The following is a 16840-nucleotide window of genomic DNA, read 5'->3' on the forward strand; positions in this document are numbered from 1 at the left end:
GTTGGTTTGTTGTTTTGATTTGGGTTTTTTAAATACATACTTTGTAGTAATAAACAGTAATTACAGCTGTTAAGGAATTGAGCTAAAATCCTCTCTGCTTATTGTGGCTTTTAAGGATACAGGAATTAGAGAAGTTCAGACACCTTCAGTAACTTCTAAACTCTGTGTCCCACTAAATTATTACTGTATTTTTGACGTTTTGGGGTTTTTAAATATTTCCAAAGATTGAGTTCATAATGCTGAGGCCTAAGGTGCAAAAAAGTATCTTGCAAGAATTAGAAATCATATTAATTAGTCTGTGGAGTTTTTTGTACAGCAGAATTCTACTGTTAAAAAAAAAAGCCCTCCAGAACTAAAAATCAAATGTGCCTGTACCTTTGTAATGCAAAGGTACAAAACATTTAACTTACTGCATATATTCTACCTGACAGAGTAAGTTCTCTTAAAAAATGACTCATTAGTAGTATTTTGTTAAAATAGATGCAGGATCACAGACAGCTGGCCAAGATGGTGTATTTAAAGCCAATGCGTTTTTCTATTCAGGAAGTTCGAAGTATGTAAGACATCAGCTGGAATCAGTAATACAGAGATTTTAGGGTTTATATTCCTACAAATTAGAAGCTTTTTAGTCTTACTGCCTAATGATAGTGTTCTTAGTGTCATGCATATTTTCCTGGATGCACAAGAACTCATGATGCTTAGTGGTAGAAATAATTTAGAGACTGGGAAGCAGAACTGCAAACCTGCAAACACGTGTAAGTTAGGCATTGTCAAATAAATCTTCTGTAGGCAGCACAGTATAATAAAAGATGTTACTTGATTTCAAAGTAAAAAATTATGTAGGGTTTATGTTAGGAGAAACCTCCCCATGAACTATGCTTGGTCTTGCAAGAAGTTGCCCAGAGATGCTGGGCAGAGATTCCCTTGGAGGGTTTAAAGGCCCAGCTGTGTTGAGCCCCAAGCAACCTTGTCTAATCTTGGAGCTGACTGTATCTGTAGCAGAAAGCTGGGATATCTCAATCTGGATTGCTTTATCACTTCATGAAATCAAATTGCCTAGACTCATCTTAATTTCACTATTTCAAAAGTTTATCTTTCTTTAGCAAGATTCATTGAAAAGAAGGTAGTCTTTAAGAAATAGAGCCTTTGTGGACTGCTTCATATTGCTGGAAAAGGGCATGGTGTTGGGAAGGAGTTCTAATTGCACAACGTTGAGCTTGGTGTTGACCGGGCAGACAATCAAAAATGTAAACAGACAAAAGACAGGCAAAAACCTAAAGTCCAGAGAAAGACAGATCTATATTCCTGTCCTAGTCAATGGGTTTTTTAAAGTGCATGCTTCCTTTTAAGGAAGAAGGACTGAAAGTCATGTAGGCAAAAGCACCATATATTTGAAATCCTTGTAGATCTAGGCATGACTTGAGAAAAATAGCTTTTGCTCTTAAGCAGGTGCCTTTACATTAATTATATCTTGGTGATGAGAGTAGTTTTCCAGATGGAAGATAGAGCTTTGAGTAAAGTAAGCTGCAGTAGAAGCATTAACAGTTTCAAAACTGGGTGTAATTTAGGGTGTTGATATGAACCACTCGGACCCATTTTCCTTAGTTATTTTACTCTAAGTGCCATCTGAAATTACAGAGTTACATATAGATGAGTGTATCATAAAATAGTTCTATTAGTATTATTTCAGTTACTGTTTTTCAATCCTGCATTTTTCTTTTTTTTTTTTTTTTTTTTTTTTTTTTCCCAGAGCTCTGGAGCTTCAGCCATTTTCCCTCAAGCCTCTTCTACGCCGAGCAATGGCCAACGAGTCCATGGAGCGATACCGACAGGCGTACATTGATTACAAAACAGTCCTGCAGATAGACAGCAGCATCCAGGCAGCAAACGACAGTGCTAACAGGTAACTCCACACAGAAGTTCTCTGATAGTAGTCAAAATAAAAGAACAGAATTCAAATTAGTTTGTTTTACACGCTCCCTCTATTGTAGCCTCGGAATTGTTGCACAACTAGTTCGTTATAGGTAGAGGATTTGGCTATTCTTCTAGTTGTTTTCTCATAATTTCAGTTTTCCTCTCCTACCAGTGGGTGCCTTTCCTGCTTTTCAAAAATCTAATATTTTAAGTATTTTGAAGTTGTGTTTTTTTTTTTTTTTTAACTAGTGCTTCTGCTTGGTCTCTTTCCTAACTTGTATTTTATACTATGTAAAGTAATACTTAAGGTCCATGCCATTTCTCTGACATCCTGTTTCTTTTACATATTAACAGTCTTTCTGTGGCAGTTGGAGGTTTATGTTAAGTGTGAATCCTTCTGTATGCTGCAGTTGTGGAAATACTGAAGTATCTTGATACAGTGGTTGGCTACAAAGCTTAAAGGTGTAAAAAATAAAATTGGATATTATATTCAAGTATTAATACTTTCAACATGAATTCTTGCTGCCAAGAGAGATGTTTGAATTTCTCTAATTATGCTTTAGTACTATAAAGTTGAAAAGAGAATAGTCATTAATCACTGAGCAGGAGCCCACGTGCATGTGGCTTTTACAGTGGAATGTAGTAGTTTTTATCTTCTTAAGGCAAGGCTATGAGCACTTGTACTATTCATTAAAAAGTCCATAATATATTTCTTTAAAATCCATTTATTTGGCTAGAGGAAATTGTGACACTTTATAATCTCTTAAAAGTCCTAATTTTTTGATAACACAAAAATTGTTAGTGATCCTCTGTATCTGTGGTGATAATAGGGCAGTTGAATTGGTGGAATAACTGCTTATTCTGGTACCTATGCAATTACTACACTTTTAAAAAATCTCCTTGGCTTATTTTATCTGCAGGTACTTTTTTCATATTTCTCCTTGACTTGGAACTTGCTTAGCAATAAGCTTATTTTCCTTCTTCCCTTAACACTCTTCCTTTTCTCCTCTCTAGGCCTTCCTTATGTTTTTAGCCTCACTGCTCATTACTCTTTTCCTCCCTGGCAACCCATCACCTTATTTCAGCTGCTTCTTCCTTCTTCTCTTCTGCTGGTAATTCTTTTTTGCTTGCGAATTACTGGTTTCTAAACCATAGATCTCCTGTGTAATTGAACCTTAACTATATTCTTTAAAAAATATTTTAGCATTTGAAACTTCCACTGAAACTGTACTAAAGCTTTCATTTTCATTTCCGAAGTAAGAGACCTTGCTAAAAACAAATTAAAAAAACCCCCACAACATTATTGTACTGCCTTTCAAGTTAAAGTGACTACCCCAAATGTAATGGTTTTTTGTATTTTTTTTTTTTTTTATATTAGGGAGATCAGATCTTAACAACCTTCTTTTATTGGAGGATTTCTTGGTTTAAAATTCTCTGTGGGGAATAGGATAGAGATGCTCTAGGATGCTTGCTGACAGGAAAAATTCAGCACCCTTCTTGTGTCTGAGGGTGGGTTTGATAAACCATGTTGAAGCTTGTCTCTCTGTGCTTACATAGCTAAGCAGACTTTCCAAAAGCCTTAGAATCAATTACATGCTTTTAATACTTACATAAAATACAAGGATTTTTAACATCAAGCCTTTACCTGATCATTTTGCAATCAAAAGGAAATAATTGAAGAGTTTAGATGTATAATGGAAACAAGTATAAGCAGTTGTTTGGCTGTTTCTTATGTTGATTAGTAGATGTTAAATTGTGTCTTTTATTGATTCCTGAGATGATTTTTTTAGACAAACTGAAAAGACTGGCTCTTTAAATGTTGTGTGTCAAATAACTAGAAATTGCATTTCAGGCATGCTTTTAGTTAGTGGCATTTTCCTAACTTTGTGAACATCAATGGATTTCCTACTTTATATATTTTAATTTCCTCTTGAGTGTTTAATTATTCACTTTTCTCTGTTAGAAATACAGAAGCTCTAATGTGTGGGAGTACATTTATTTCCTTCTACTAAATTGAGGTTTCATTCCAGTTATCTCAATTCCTTTAGTATCAGTGAACAAATTGCATGGAATATCTTGGAAGTTGTTTTTACAAAGTCCCATATGAGTACTCTACTGCAGAAAGAAATTTGTGGTCAGCTCCAGAACTGCAGGATTGTTGGGTCAAGCCAGGGTGTTGCTGGCAAGATATGAGTGTATTTGTCCCAGCTTTTTCATGAGACACCTGTGCTTTTTAAACTAATCCTGGCACACAGGTGTGCATTTTTGCAAAAGACTCTGCTTACATTATGATAGTCAGTTGATCATCAGATACTGCAGGAAGGATTCTTTTTGTGGATTTTGATGGATTAGAGTTTTTTCCTCCAACTTTTTAAGCCCATTATGATAAAGGAAAAACCAAATTAAATAGGAAGTCAATATGACTCTTGTTTCCTGTAGAATTACTCCATTACTTTCTGTGGGAAATACCTAAAGTTAATTAATTGACGTGTTAATATGAAGTGTACTGTTTTGTTGCCTAAAAAAACAACCTGAGTGAAGCTTTGGGTTCTTCAATTTATGATGGTGCGCCACATTTTTTTCTCAGCAGTTGAGTTCAGGCTATCATTAAAATCCTGAAGTTTTAATAAAATTAGAGCAAAGCAGTACTTGGACAAGCCACATTGTTGGTATGTCCTCTAAGATACTTAGGAGTGGTACAGGCCCCTGCAAGGGCATGTGCAGTTAACACACATTAAAATAGTCTTTTTTTTATCAGTTAGAAAATAAACAAAGAAACTCCGTTATACTATGGAATGTGATACTCTGTGAATGAAGAAATTTACTTTCAAGTCAAAAACATGTTTTTTATGCAGCATAGCGTAAGACAAACTTGCTCATTATATAGGTCTACAAACAGACTTTTTAGTCTATCATTCTGTAAATTTTTTTAGTAATTGCTTTACATAAAGGAGATAAGAACTGGTGCTGCTTCTTCTATTATTTTTTGATCAGATGGCAGTGGGAAAAGAATATGGTCTTGGGCGCTCTGATTCTATTGCCAAAGCACTACACTGACACTGTTTTTTTAATAGCTGTTATTCAAATACTTAAAAAGAATGCAAGTAAATAAGAAAACTCTGTTGGGCAATTTATATTCACTCTGTGTTGTCATTTGTGCCACTTTCAAAGTTCTTAGTTTCGGGGTTTTTTTTGGATGTGTGTTCGTGTAGTATGTTTTTTATACCTACGTTAGATGGTAGTGCACCTGATCTGAAAATTTTAGTAAATTATGAGTTAGGCTTTTTTGCCAGTTGAACTTGATTCTGAAGCCTATTTTGAGATTAGGAGATGTTTACCACACTGTTACTCTTATCATAATTGATTTTTTTTTTAACAGTGCAAAATTTCTAATGGAACCATGAAATCTTAAATTGCTTCACTTACTATGTCTACTTATGTCTTTCTGCAAAAGTGAAAAAGGCAATGGGAAACTCCCACTTAAATAGTTTTTGGATTGAACCACATATACTTGGAAGTAGTTGACATATATGTGTGTTGGTTTAAGAAAGGCTAAACAGTTTTGATATGTAATGAAGATATTTTTAAGTGGGGATTAATTGATAGATTTCCAACTATATAACTATGAAATGCAGTGTAATGCAGACTACTTTGTGACCTTCATTGCTTTTTTTAGACTGTTGTTATGGAAGAGGTTTCATTTGACATTTGCATATTTAAGTATCACATTTTGACTGAGAATACTGTAGTCTACACTTACTACAAATAACAGCAATGAACAGCTGAGAAAAGTAATAAGTACATGGAAAATTTTTTTTTATTTCTTAACTGGATGTGGTAGGCAGCATTTAGAGCTTAGTTGCAGAATCAGTCATTGGCTTAAATATTAATAGATCATGCTGAAGTCAGCTTGTCTTCTAAATGCCAGCATAATACTCTAAAGTTGAAAAGGTCTGAATCTTAAGTGAATGTGATACTGTTGACTGCTGTGATAATATTTTTCAAATTAGCCTTAAGGATAATTGTTCAGGTTTTTTTCTTCAAAAATTCGAACATTGCAGTAATGAATTGTTTGTAAATTATTAAAGTGTGAGTTAAGTATTTGAAAATTCATGTTGGTGGGACTGTTCTTTTTCAGAATAACAAAGACTTTAATAGATCAGGATGGTCCCAGTTGGAGGGAGAAGCTGCCACCAATTCCAGTTGTTCCAGTTGCTGCTCAGCTACACAGGTGGGATGGAGGAAACCTCACTTCAGAGAATAAGCCAAGTAGTACAGACGTCAACAGGGAAGAAGAATTACAGATGGACCGTATGTATAGCTAATGCCAATACTAATTACAAAATGGAATACATTTTAGCAATGTCAAAGGAAGTGCTTTAGAAAAGCACACTAAGGGATCTTTGTGAAAAGCCAAAGTAAGTTACTGTCATTTATGTGATGGAGTTTAATGTGCTTGTGGAGCAGAGTTATGGTAATTTTTTTGAACCAAGTGTTGTAGTTTGCAGCATGTAATTTCTGAAGTTATATAAAATCAGCAGAAATGCTCATCAGCAAAATATCAGCATCACCACGGCCCAGCTTCTGGCCCTGCACAGGGCACCCCAAGAGTCACATCATGAGCCTGAGAGCATTGTCCAAAACCTTCTTCAACTCTGTCAGCCTTGGTGCTGTGACCACTTTCCTAGGGAGGTGTTCTAGTGCCCAGCCACACTCTCTGGGTGAAGAACCTCTTTGTGATATCCAACCTAAACCTCCCCTAGCTCTGCTTCCTTGAGTCCTTTCACTGATCCTGAGAGTGAAGAGATCAGTGCCTGCCCCTCTGCTTCCCCTTGTGGGGACATTGAAGACCTCAGTGTGGTCTCCCCTCAGTTTCCTCCAGCCTGAACAGACCAAGTGACCTCAGCCATCTCATATATCTTCCCCTCCCCCAGTGCTTGAGGTGAGGCTGCCCTAGTGCACAGCAGAGCAGGACAGTCCCCTTCCTTGCCTGGCTGGCCATGCTGTGCTTGATGCTCCCCAAGACATGAGCATCAGTGGTTTCCCTGACATCATAATACAGGTATAACATAGTTTTCCCCTAGAAAAACCACCACCCAAACAAACACCCAACTTTGGCAGAAAATATTTAGAAGACACCTTTCAAATATGTTCTGGACTTGTCCGTTGATAATCACTGAGTGCTGAACTCTAGGAAACTAACTTCCTTCCTTTTTTTCCCCCCCTTCATTGCAGTTTCCATTTTTCTGTTTCAGTAAATAAAGTGAAGGAAGCTCTCTGATTCAGTTCTTACTGACATTAAACACTCCCTTCGCAAACGCTTTAACTGTCATTCCTTATTCAAGTATTAATTGGTTTCCCTTTGAGTTTATTTCAATATAAAGTAGTATTGAAGATAGTCTCCCCTCGATTAACCACAGGGCTGACTGCGGTTTATAATTGGGCTGTTGGCCAAATACACACCCAGTGATGGGATTATTTGTCTATAATTCATTACTGCAATATTGAGCGTCCTCCAAGTGCTTGGCAGCACTTTGATGCTAAACAGGTCTCAGTCTATTTCAAATAGAATGGGCTTTGGTTAGGCTTTGTTTTTATAAATATTAAAAAATGATTGTATAACTGTTTTCTTCACTGAAGGTTGACTCTTGAAGTTCTGGTTGCCTTCTTATGCCTCTAATGCATCAGTGAGACCTGACAATGATAGCTGGTACTGAAAGGCTGCCAGCAAAAATGTTCAATCAGTAGTTAAACCTGACTGTTGGCTGGCACTTTTTTGCAACAATTGTATGTTTTTCTTTGTGTCTTACAACTTGAGTTGTAATTTAGTTATGTGTTTCATGTAGTTTGTTTTTTCCCCAAGTCCACAGGTAGTTTTCTGGCATAAGAAACTGTCATGTTTTTATAAAAGAACTCAATGAGTTCAGTTGTTGGTTATATACAGTGTTGAAAACCAGAAGCTTGGCAGGGGGGTCCTATTCTTTAGCATGGTGCAAAAAATAGATAATTTCATTATGATTTACTTAGAGCTACGTTGCGAATTACTGTTTGCTCACAACAGAGTCATGAAGCTGCAGTCAAGATCAGTTTTTCACTACAAACACAGCAAAAAACTGTAGCCTAAACCAAAAGCATTTGCAGCTAAGGAAAGGCAATTACAGAATAACACAGTATTAATTAAAAAAAAAAAAAAAAAGTGTAGTTAGGTGTTTCCAGGTTCCTCACAGCATCCTTTAGAAATAGTTCTTAGCAGAATATTACTGAAGTATCCCTAACTCCAACTGATGTGATGATTTGTTTGTCACTGTCAGTATAGCATGGTAATTGTGGTAGTTGATTGCAAAGAGATTATTAGATCAAACTATGGCCACCTTGGTGTGATGGTGGAAGGCCTTTAATCCTGCTGATCAAATCTCCACTCTTGTAAGTAAAAGCAGGGTCTCAGTGGGGACAGGTAGGCCTTCTCTACCACACAGAAACTGGGAAGGCTTAGAGCTGTCTGTTGCATTCCCATTATGTTCAGAGTGTGTTAATGCTGGTGGATGGGGCCGTATTTGTGGAGCCAAATGTAGGTGTGGTCATGTCTTTGTTGGAGCAGCAGGGGAGGCTGGGGACAGGAGTGGCTGAGTGCTGTGACAGAGGGACTCCATTGCCAGGCATTAATCCTTAGTCTGCACAGATCATTCAGCCACCCTTAATGAACTGACCTCATGTGACACTGTGATCCTTTCATGCTGTAGGTGAGGAAGCTATGGAGAAGTTCAAGAGGTTGAAAAATGAAGGGAATGATTTTGTAAAAATGGGGGAATATGAAGAAGCTGCAAATAAATACAGTGAGTGCATGAAGTTAAATACTGAAGAGTGTACTGTCTACACTAACAGGTAAAGATCCAAAAGCTAATGTTGCTTTGTGGGATAACAGTAGTTATATTTTTCATTTCAAATAGAGATTTTGCATCCCTTCACTCATGGTTGTGAAAAAGGGATTGTTTTCCTACTTGGTAAGTGTTTGGATTTCTTGTAAAAACATTTTTCAAGGGAAGCAGGTATTTATGTCACTGATACATATCTTAAAATCTTCTGTATAAACAGAGTGAGCAATAGTAGAAGTTATAATTAGCATAGGATTTTGCAGCATTTTTGAGATTTTTTTTTCCAAGAATACTGGTATAATTTTAATTAAAAACCTGACATGCAGTAGCAATATCTCAGATATGAAGAGTAATAATTCAGAGAAAATGTGCATTCTGAGAAAATAAAAGTAAGAACACCATCATACATCAGCATTATTTTAAAGGTTGACCTAATTCAGCAGTATAATTCTTTATGCTGTAATCTTATCAGCTTCTACAAACTAAGAAGGATTTGATTAGACCGGTACTTGAATAGGAGAGTTCCAAGTAATAATTAGGTACAGAGAGCAGTGTTATGCATTTAATCCAGAGCACATTTTTACCCAGAATGGCTGTATAAAATCTGTATTGCATTAACCACTATACTATCATACTGTACTAACTAGGGTCTGCTTTTAAAACACTTGCATGTCTGCTTAACCTCAAGCATTAGTCATACGTGAATTTTGACTTTTATTGCAGGAATTTCCCTTCTCTAAATCCTTCCAGTGTTCTTGATAGTTAATGATTTTACGTACTTTAAAAAAAATCACATTGAGACTGAACTGTTTGAAGTATTGTAATTAACATTTGCAAGTCAGAAGATGTTGCCACTACAGCACTGTAGAATTTACTTATATTGCAGTATATTCTGTTTTTCTGTATTAGAGCTCTCTGTTACTTGAAACTGTATAAATATGAAGAGGCCAAGAGAGATTGTGATCATGTTCTTCAGATAGAAGATTCTAATGTTAAAGCTTTTTATAGAAGAGCACTAGCGTACAAAGGATTACAGGTGAGGAAAAAGAACATGTATTCTTAAGCACTTCTAAACTTGCTTATCCTCTTCAAAGGCAATGCTGTAGTTGCTTCAATGTGTGAATACAAAGCAAGTACTCAGTGTGATGATTTATTACTTTGTAGAGCATTAGGCATACATAAAACATTACATAAATATTTTTGCTACATAAAAACCTGCATGTTGATGTAATAATTTGAGAAAATACAAGAATATTGCAATAAGTAAGGTTTTACTGATTAGTTAAGTGAGTTTCAGATCTGTTCTAATGTTCTAGTATTCTCCTTCTGGGTACCCCGATCTGTTTTATCTCTCAAGGAGTTTACTATAACTTTGCGCAAAACAAGTGGATTCTCTCCAAGTCTGTCTTCATCTGTTCGAACTAAATTCTCTAGCTGTCTTGGCATCTGCTCATGTTTTAAGTGTCATATTAAATGAGGTTTTTAATTATTGTTGTTTTCTCTCTCTTTGTTCCCCAAATGCATACTAACCCTTTGTCAGTACTGTACTTTGTCACTCTGTGGCAATGTCAGTAGTCAGTCTTTCCATCTGCACAGTGGTGGTGTCTCTACAGGGCTCATCTTACATACAGTTTTTAGAGTATCCTTTTACCTGATCATCATAAATGCGGACACATTGTTCATATCCATCCTGAACATGACTTTAGATCTCATGTTCCATCACTGGAACCGTGTTGTTTTCTTACTCCCTCCCTCTGGTGCTCCCCAATCTTCTGTGATGTTAAATTAGCCTTTCCACTCCATAATCCGCCCACAGCAATCCTTGCTCTACCCATCAGGTCTTACTTGGTACTGAATTATCAGCTTCTTGATTTTGTAGGCCGATGATGGCAGCTCTCATCTGCTTTGTGTTAAATTTCCTAGTGTCTGTAAACAAGCATCTGAAGTGCTGTCTTCTGTGTTGCAGGAGTGCACTGGAGGTCCACCAAGTTTTGTCATTGTCCTTCAAATGAATGGACACTTACTCAGACCTCCATTGTGTTTGATGCCTTAACAAAAAATTACTGTATGTGTCTCAGCTTACAAATCACCTGAAAACCTGTTTGTGCTTAGCAGCATAGCAGCCTATTCTCATCCCATGTTATAATTCCAAATGCAAGTCCTAGGAAAGTGATACATTTGTCCTCTGTTGCAGTAGCTATGAAATTTTGAAAGTGTGAAGAGTCCTAATTTTGTGTAATGTTTATTCTGTAATTGTGCTAAGCTACCTGGTATTAATCATCTCTAACCTTATGTTGTTAAATTTGATAAAACATGAATATAAATATGAGTACATAATCATTCTACCAGACAGAAAGAAAGGGTGTATTACACACTTCATGAAGAAGGTCAAGAACTGGAGAAATAACTTCTGCTTTTTTGTGTATCCTAGAAAAAAATACCTATTTTTGTATTACTCAAGACAACCTGAAACAGTGTTGATGAACTCCATCAGAACAGTCTGAGCTGTGGACCCCCAAAATGTTTTGTTGTGGTTGGATTTAATGCCTTCATTATTGCCAATTTCAGGGATGAAAGTGATAGGTAAAATCAGAGAAAATGACAAAAATTATCTGAAATTGACAAATGACTCTGTAATAAAGAATTGTATGAAGTAAAGACATGTAGTTGGACAAAGACCTAGCTAAGGTGGGAAGTCTTATTTGTATGCAATTAGACACACATTTAACTACAAAAGCTGCAGTGGAATTTAATGTGGCAAATGAGAGGGGTTTAATAGATTTACCATGATGTAGTTAAGGGAAGATCAGGAGAACTATTAGTGAGATGTGTTAGGCCTAAAACACAGGACCCCAAACAGCATCTCCTGCAGCTGTCAGTCCACTCACTTGTTTTGCGTGTAGTTGGGCAGTTGGGCAGGCTGCAGTTTTACATTCTGCAGTTTCACAACCAAGTAGGGTTGATTGCTGACCCTTGTTCCTCTTTCCAGAAGTCTGTTCCAGAATCTCATTTCTCTGTAGTTGTGAATCCTCACATCTGTAATTCAAATGATTTAGCTTAATTAGTAGTGGATTTGTGATGAAAGCAACTTAGCCCCTTTGTGCATTCCTTTGTTAGGGGTACATAATCCTCATTCTCTCACTCTTCCTTCGTGACCTAGCAGGCTTCAGTTCACCACTGATGTCCTGCAGCCTCTCTGCACCTTGAATACCAGTATGGCCACCAGTATGGAACAAAATGTGGGAAAGAGTTTGAGTGACTGGGACACTGGTTCCTCTCTTACAGTTGGGGTGCTGAGAAGTACCTCAGGTGGTACATTAGGATTTTTTTCCCCATGATAATACAAATGATTTCATAGTAACCTTATGATGGTGCTCGGGAACAGAAGAAATGCTAGACCATTCACACAAGAAATTTTGTTGGTTTTTTACTGTCTGCATGGTCTTCTACTGTTCACTGCTGCATTTCCTCTTTATTTTTGATACTCTAGCCCCTGATATGTCTTGATATTTTTAATATATGGTGATTCCAGTCCTCCTCAATTGATGCTATTAACTTTATCTTTCTAGAAAATTTAGTCTAAAAATAGTAATTATACAGAAAAAAAGTGAAATAAAAACATTAAACAAATTACAAGGCTGATTACTGAGGAACTGTGTCCTAATGCCACTCTGTCACTGTAATTCTCCTAATCTTGTTTAGCCCGGAGGTCATAACGTAATCCCAGTCTTCTCAAGTATTAGCAAAATTTCACTGTAAGAGATGGTCTATGGGATTGAATCCCAGGAAGATTAGATATATCTTTTAGTCAAAGCTCAATTTAATTTGCTTATTGGCAAAGCAAGTATGCAAACTTGCTGGACTCACATTATATTAATTTTGAAGCAGTGTTATACTGTAACAAATTATGCTTAAAAGCAGCAAACTTCAATAATTTGCTCTGTGATACAGGGAAGAAGTTTCTGAGACTAAAGTATTTCATATTACATATTTAATTAGAAGTATTTAGTCATAGAGTATTAACGCATTCTCATTTCCTTTTTCCCTCTAATGAAATCACACTACCAGTATTCAGATTATTGTTGTCTGCTTAGTGTCCAGATCCCAGTATTTTTACCTTTCTTACTTGTAAAGGACTGTATGGTACTTCAAATTTATTTTTCTAGTGATGTGGTTATGAGAAAAATCTTTTCTTTTACTTACAGAATTATCAAGCCAGTATTGATGATTTCAACAAGGTGCTTCTAATAGATCCAGATGTTCTTGAAGCACAGAGGGAATTAGAGGAGGTAACCCAACTGCTTCACCTTGACAGCAGCGCTGGAGCTGGCAGTCAGCAAACACAAGGGAAGAAAATAACCATACAAGAGGTGGGATACCTGTTCATTTCTTAAAAGCAAACACAACAGAAGCCACACATACAACCAGATAATATTAAAGCTTTTGTTTGCCTATCTTGAATCTCTATTGTTGGGGGGATGGTGTTGCACATCATGTTGAGGATATTGGAGGATTTTTACATAGGATAAATCTTGGACTTCTCACAGGCATATTCAGACCTACAGCAGGAAGGGGAATAGTCCATTTAGATGGCATTAAACTTGAGGATATGCTCCTTGTAAACAAAAGCTGCCTAAGCTTTGAAATATACAAAGAGTTTTACAGAGTGCAGCTGTGAAATAGCAGTTTTGTTTGTCAAGTCTGTGCTCCTTGGGCAGCCTTTGGGGCTGTGCTGGCAGAGGTCTGCAGTCAGCAGATGTGCTGGCTGCTCCTGTGCTGGGCCTAAAGTTACAGGTCTGAAAAATGAAATCCTACCCTAAAGAGCAAGGGTAAAACATCTGTAGGATCTTACAAATGAAACACAGGATGTACTGTTATGTACAGGATCAAAACATTAGCTTTGCACAGTTCTGGGTAGAATTAGGTGATGAAAGGATTTTCTCAGTCATCTGATATTTTTGGATTGTAGCTTTGCTGGTCGTTTAAGAATTATTTTTTCCCCTTTTCATTTAAAAATGTATAGTTAACATGCATAGTTACCAGTCTGTACAGTGATACTGTAATTTGATAATGTAATTTCACAATGTGCTATACTGGAAGCTGCAGTTATTAATATAGGAAAAAAATAGGTTCTTGAAGTACTTCAGGTAGTCACGAGCTCATGGGATTTTATGTAACTGGCATAAGCTGGTATAGTGTTAATTAAGCTCTGAGTTGTAACGAACAAAGGGACCTGGAAAATGTTAGAGGAGTTTTGGGAAGGGACCATGTAGTTCAGAGACCAGCTAACTACATTGCTGGCCCTGGTAGTTTTTTTAGGGGTGATGCAGGAAGCATTTATGTCTGCTGTTTTAATTACAACTGCCCCTCTCTCGGCTGCTGTAGTACAAGGTAGTCCCATGAAAACAGACTGAAAAAAAATTAGAAAAATAACGTATCATCATTATTTCATGTTGATCAAGCTATAATTATATAAAAGACAGGTTTCTCCATCGATTCTAAGGATTGTTGAAGGATAGAACAAAACATCTATAAGCCAAATGCAGTATTTTCCAAAAATTACTAATCCCCTGTTCTATGCAATATAGTATCTTCTGAGTTTTCAAGAGACTTTGGCATTGAGAGACCCTGTTGAGCAAGTTTAATCAGATTATACTAATTTCACAAGCTTGATGGCTTGAAATAGATGTTAGCAAATGTAGTTGCCTCCATAGTTAATTTTTAGCGCCTGATTCATGAAACTTCATAGAGGCTGCAGTCTCGGGAGAGGTTAAGTGGATAGTGAGGCAGTTCATCCATGCTGAGCTTTCTCTTTCCAAAGCAAAACTCCAAACAACAACCCGATCTAGCTGCCTTGTGCCTGTCTGAACTGCCCTGGAGGCACTGCAGAGAAATGAAACCTGTGTGTCTGCTGCTTTGACTCCAGTTGTCCCTGTCTTCTGGAACTTCACTTTCAATGCACGTGTAGAGTCCTCCTTTCTCCCAGTGCTCTCCAGGGGTGATCCCACAGTGCAGTGCCAAGCAGTGAAAAGGAGGTGTAAAAGCCACACTTTGGACTGTGAGCCCTTAAAAGTGAATTAGAGAGCTCCTGTTCTGGGGGCAGTAGGACGTGGAAGAACATGGGTGCCTTTCTTTTGTGAAGAGCAGACTGCCAGATTTAATCCAGTGCTGTGATGGATAAAGGCAGTTTATGGAGCTTCAGGTTATCTCTGTGTCCCCATGAAGTGATCTGTTGCCACTTTGTTTGTGAAGGTGACTGAAGCTGCTGGACAGGACGAGAGGCAGTTTGCTGCAGCAGGAGATGCTGAGACTCCCCGCGTTCCAAAGCGAGAGAAACTCCGTGTTTGGGAACCAACCAACGCTTACGACTTCGGTCAGATCGTGAATGCAGTGAATGCCAATAAGGATAAAGCTGCTTGTGCAGATCTTTTGACAATCACTGAGCCAAAAACATTGCCAGTGCTGCTAAGTAACAAACTTGAAGGAGAAATCCTTCTGGTTTTTATCCAGTCATTGGAACATTATGTAGCTAGAAAAGATCCTGGCCTTGCATATCAGCACCTTTTCTACTTAAGCAAAGCAGAAAGATTTAAGGTAAGAACCGAACCTGATTGAATGTGTACTTCAATTGCACAGAAATCTAAAGGAGAATTTCATATCTTAAAAGGAAAAAACACACTGACTTTTGTGTCTCTGTCAGATGTTACAATTTTCAGTGAACCTGTGCTGATTATAAAATAATTTGTTTGGGTTGTTTTGTTTTTTGTTTTTTTTCAGGTGGTGCTGGCCCTTCTTAGCAAAAATGAAAAAGAAGAGGTACAGCAACTGTTTGACTTACTTTCAGAAAGCCAGAGTGATCAGTATGCATTGGAAGATCTTGAGAGCCTTAAAAAGGTTTATGAACTTTAGGAAGTTAAAGTTTATTGGCTGCATGCATATGTTTCACCTTACAAGATGAATGAATGAACTCTGCAGACTTGGCTGAATTCAAGAGGGTCTTTACCTGGACTGCTGGAATTCTATTTTGTTTTGACAGAATATGCACATTTAAAACTTGCTGCTCTTTTCTTCTTGTTGTTGTATACATCTCTAGAATTCAATGCCCATCTCTGTTCAGTAACAGAGTTTATTTCATTTGGCATACTGATTTTATTTAGACTCAGAAAAATATATTTTACATTATATATACAAAGCGAAATACCTTGATGGTGCAATAGGTAAATACACTTTTAGTCAGCTCTTGTTACATCATTTTGTGAGTTCTATGTTCTTGTGATAAAGAAGTGTCTTCAAGATAAATGGGTCAGTTACTTTTAGCAGTAACTTCGCTAAAATGAGTTTACGGAAAGTAAACATTTTCTGAAAAGGTAGCATTTTTCAGAAAACTCCTGTGGCCCATCTGTTTATTCATTATTCCTGGTCTGTACAAAACAGATTTAAATATTTTGGCTCAAAACATCGTAACAAAAAAGGTGAATGAATTATATATTAGCTTGTCACGGAAACAATTATTAAATGGATGGGTATATTTTTAACAAGTGAGTAATTTTTAGTGCACAGAGAACTTTTTTCCTGTGTGGGCAGGAGGATGGCAGTTTTTCTGACTTCTTTTGGGCAGTGACAGAACAACAAATGGCTGCACTTCACAATAGAAATACTTAACTCTGAGTTTTGTAATCAGATTATTTAAAATACCAGCTATTTCTGTTTACAGATATATTTATAAAACTAAAACAATTTTTTGGACCAGTATGATTTTTTTTTTAAATTTCAGGCATTACTTACATTTTATATTTGATTCTGACAAAGTTCCTTCAAAGGTGAAGCTTTTAAATTTTTCAGATACTCCGATGCCTTCTTTGCACAGGTGATATAAATGTATATCAGACTCACTTGGCACTGCAGCAATATCATTAAGAATGTTGTTCTAATGAATTTTATTCTCAGGTGTATATTAATTAATAAAGTTTTTTTCTTGAGAAGTACAATTATGGCTTCTTTTTTAGTTCAGTACACTTCAGGCTTATAATTCTGACATGTGGATTATGAATTTC

General features: G+C 36.8%; 1 protein-coding gene across 1 annotated transcript in view; it reads left to right on the forward strand.

Moving 5' to 3' along the window:
* The window catches only part of SPAG1 (sperm associated antigen 1), a 36022-nt gene extending 19502 nt beyond the window's left edge, over positions 1-16520 (forward strand). Inside the window, exons 12-18 of the mRNA XM_066334164.1 lie at positions 1751-1903; positions 6053-6225; positions 8655-8796; positions 9696-9822; positions 12992-13156; positions 15039-15380; positions 15564-16520. Coding sequence (XP_066190261.1) covers positions 1751-1903; positions 6053-6225; positions 8655-8796; positions 9696-9822; positions 12992-13156; positions 15039-15380; positions 15564-15695 — 1234 coding nt within the window. The 3' untranslated portion in view covers positions 15696-16520. The remainder of the gene's footprint in view (positions 1-1750; positions 1904-6052; positions 6226-8654; positions 8797-9695; positions 9823-12991; positions 13157-15038; positions 15381-15563) is intronic.
* The last annotated feature ends 320 nt before the right edge of the window (positions 16521-16840 follow it).

Source organism: Sylvia atricapilla, chromosome 1, assembly GCF_009819655.1.
Source record: "Sylvia atricapilla isolate bSylAtr1 chromosome 1, bSylAtr1.pri, whole genome shotgun sequence".
Lineage (NCBI taxonomy): Eukaryota > Metazoa > Chordata > Aves > Passeriformes > Sylviidae > Sylvia > Sylvia atricapilla.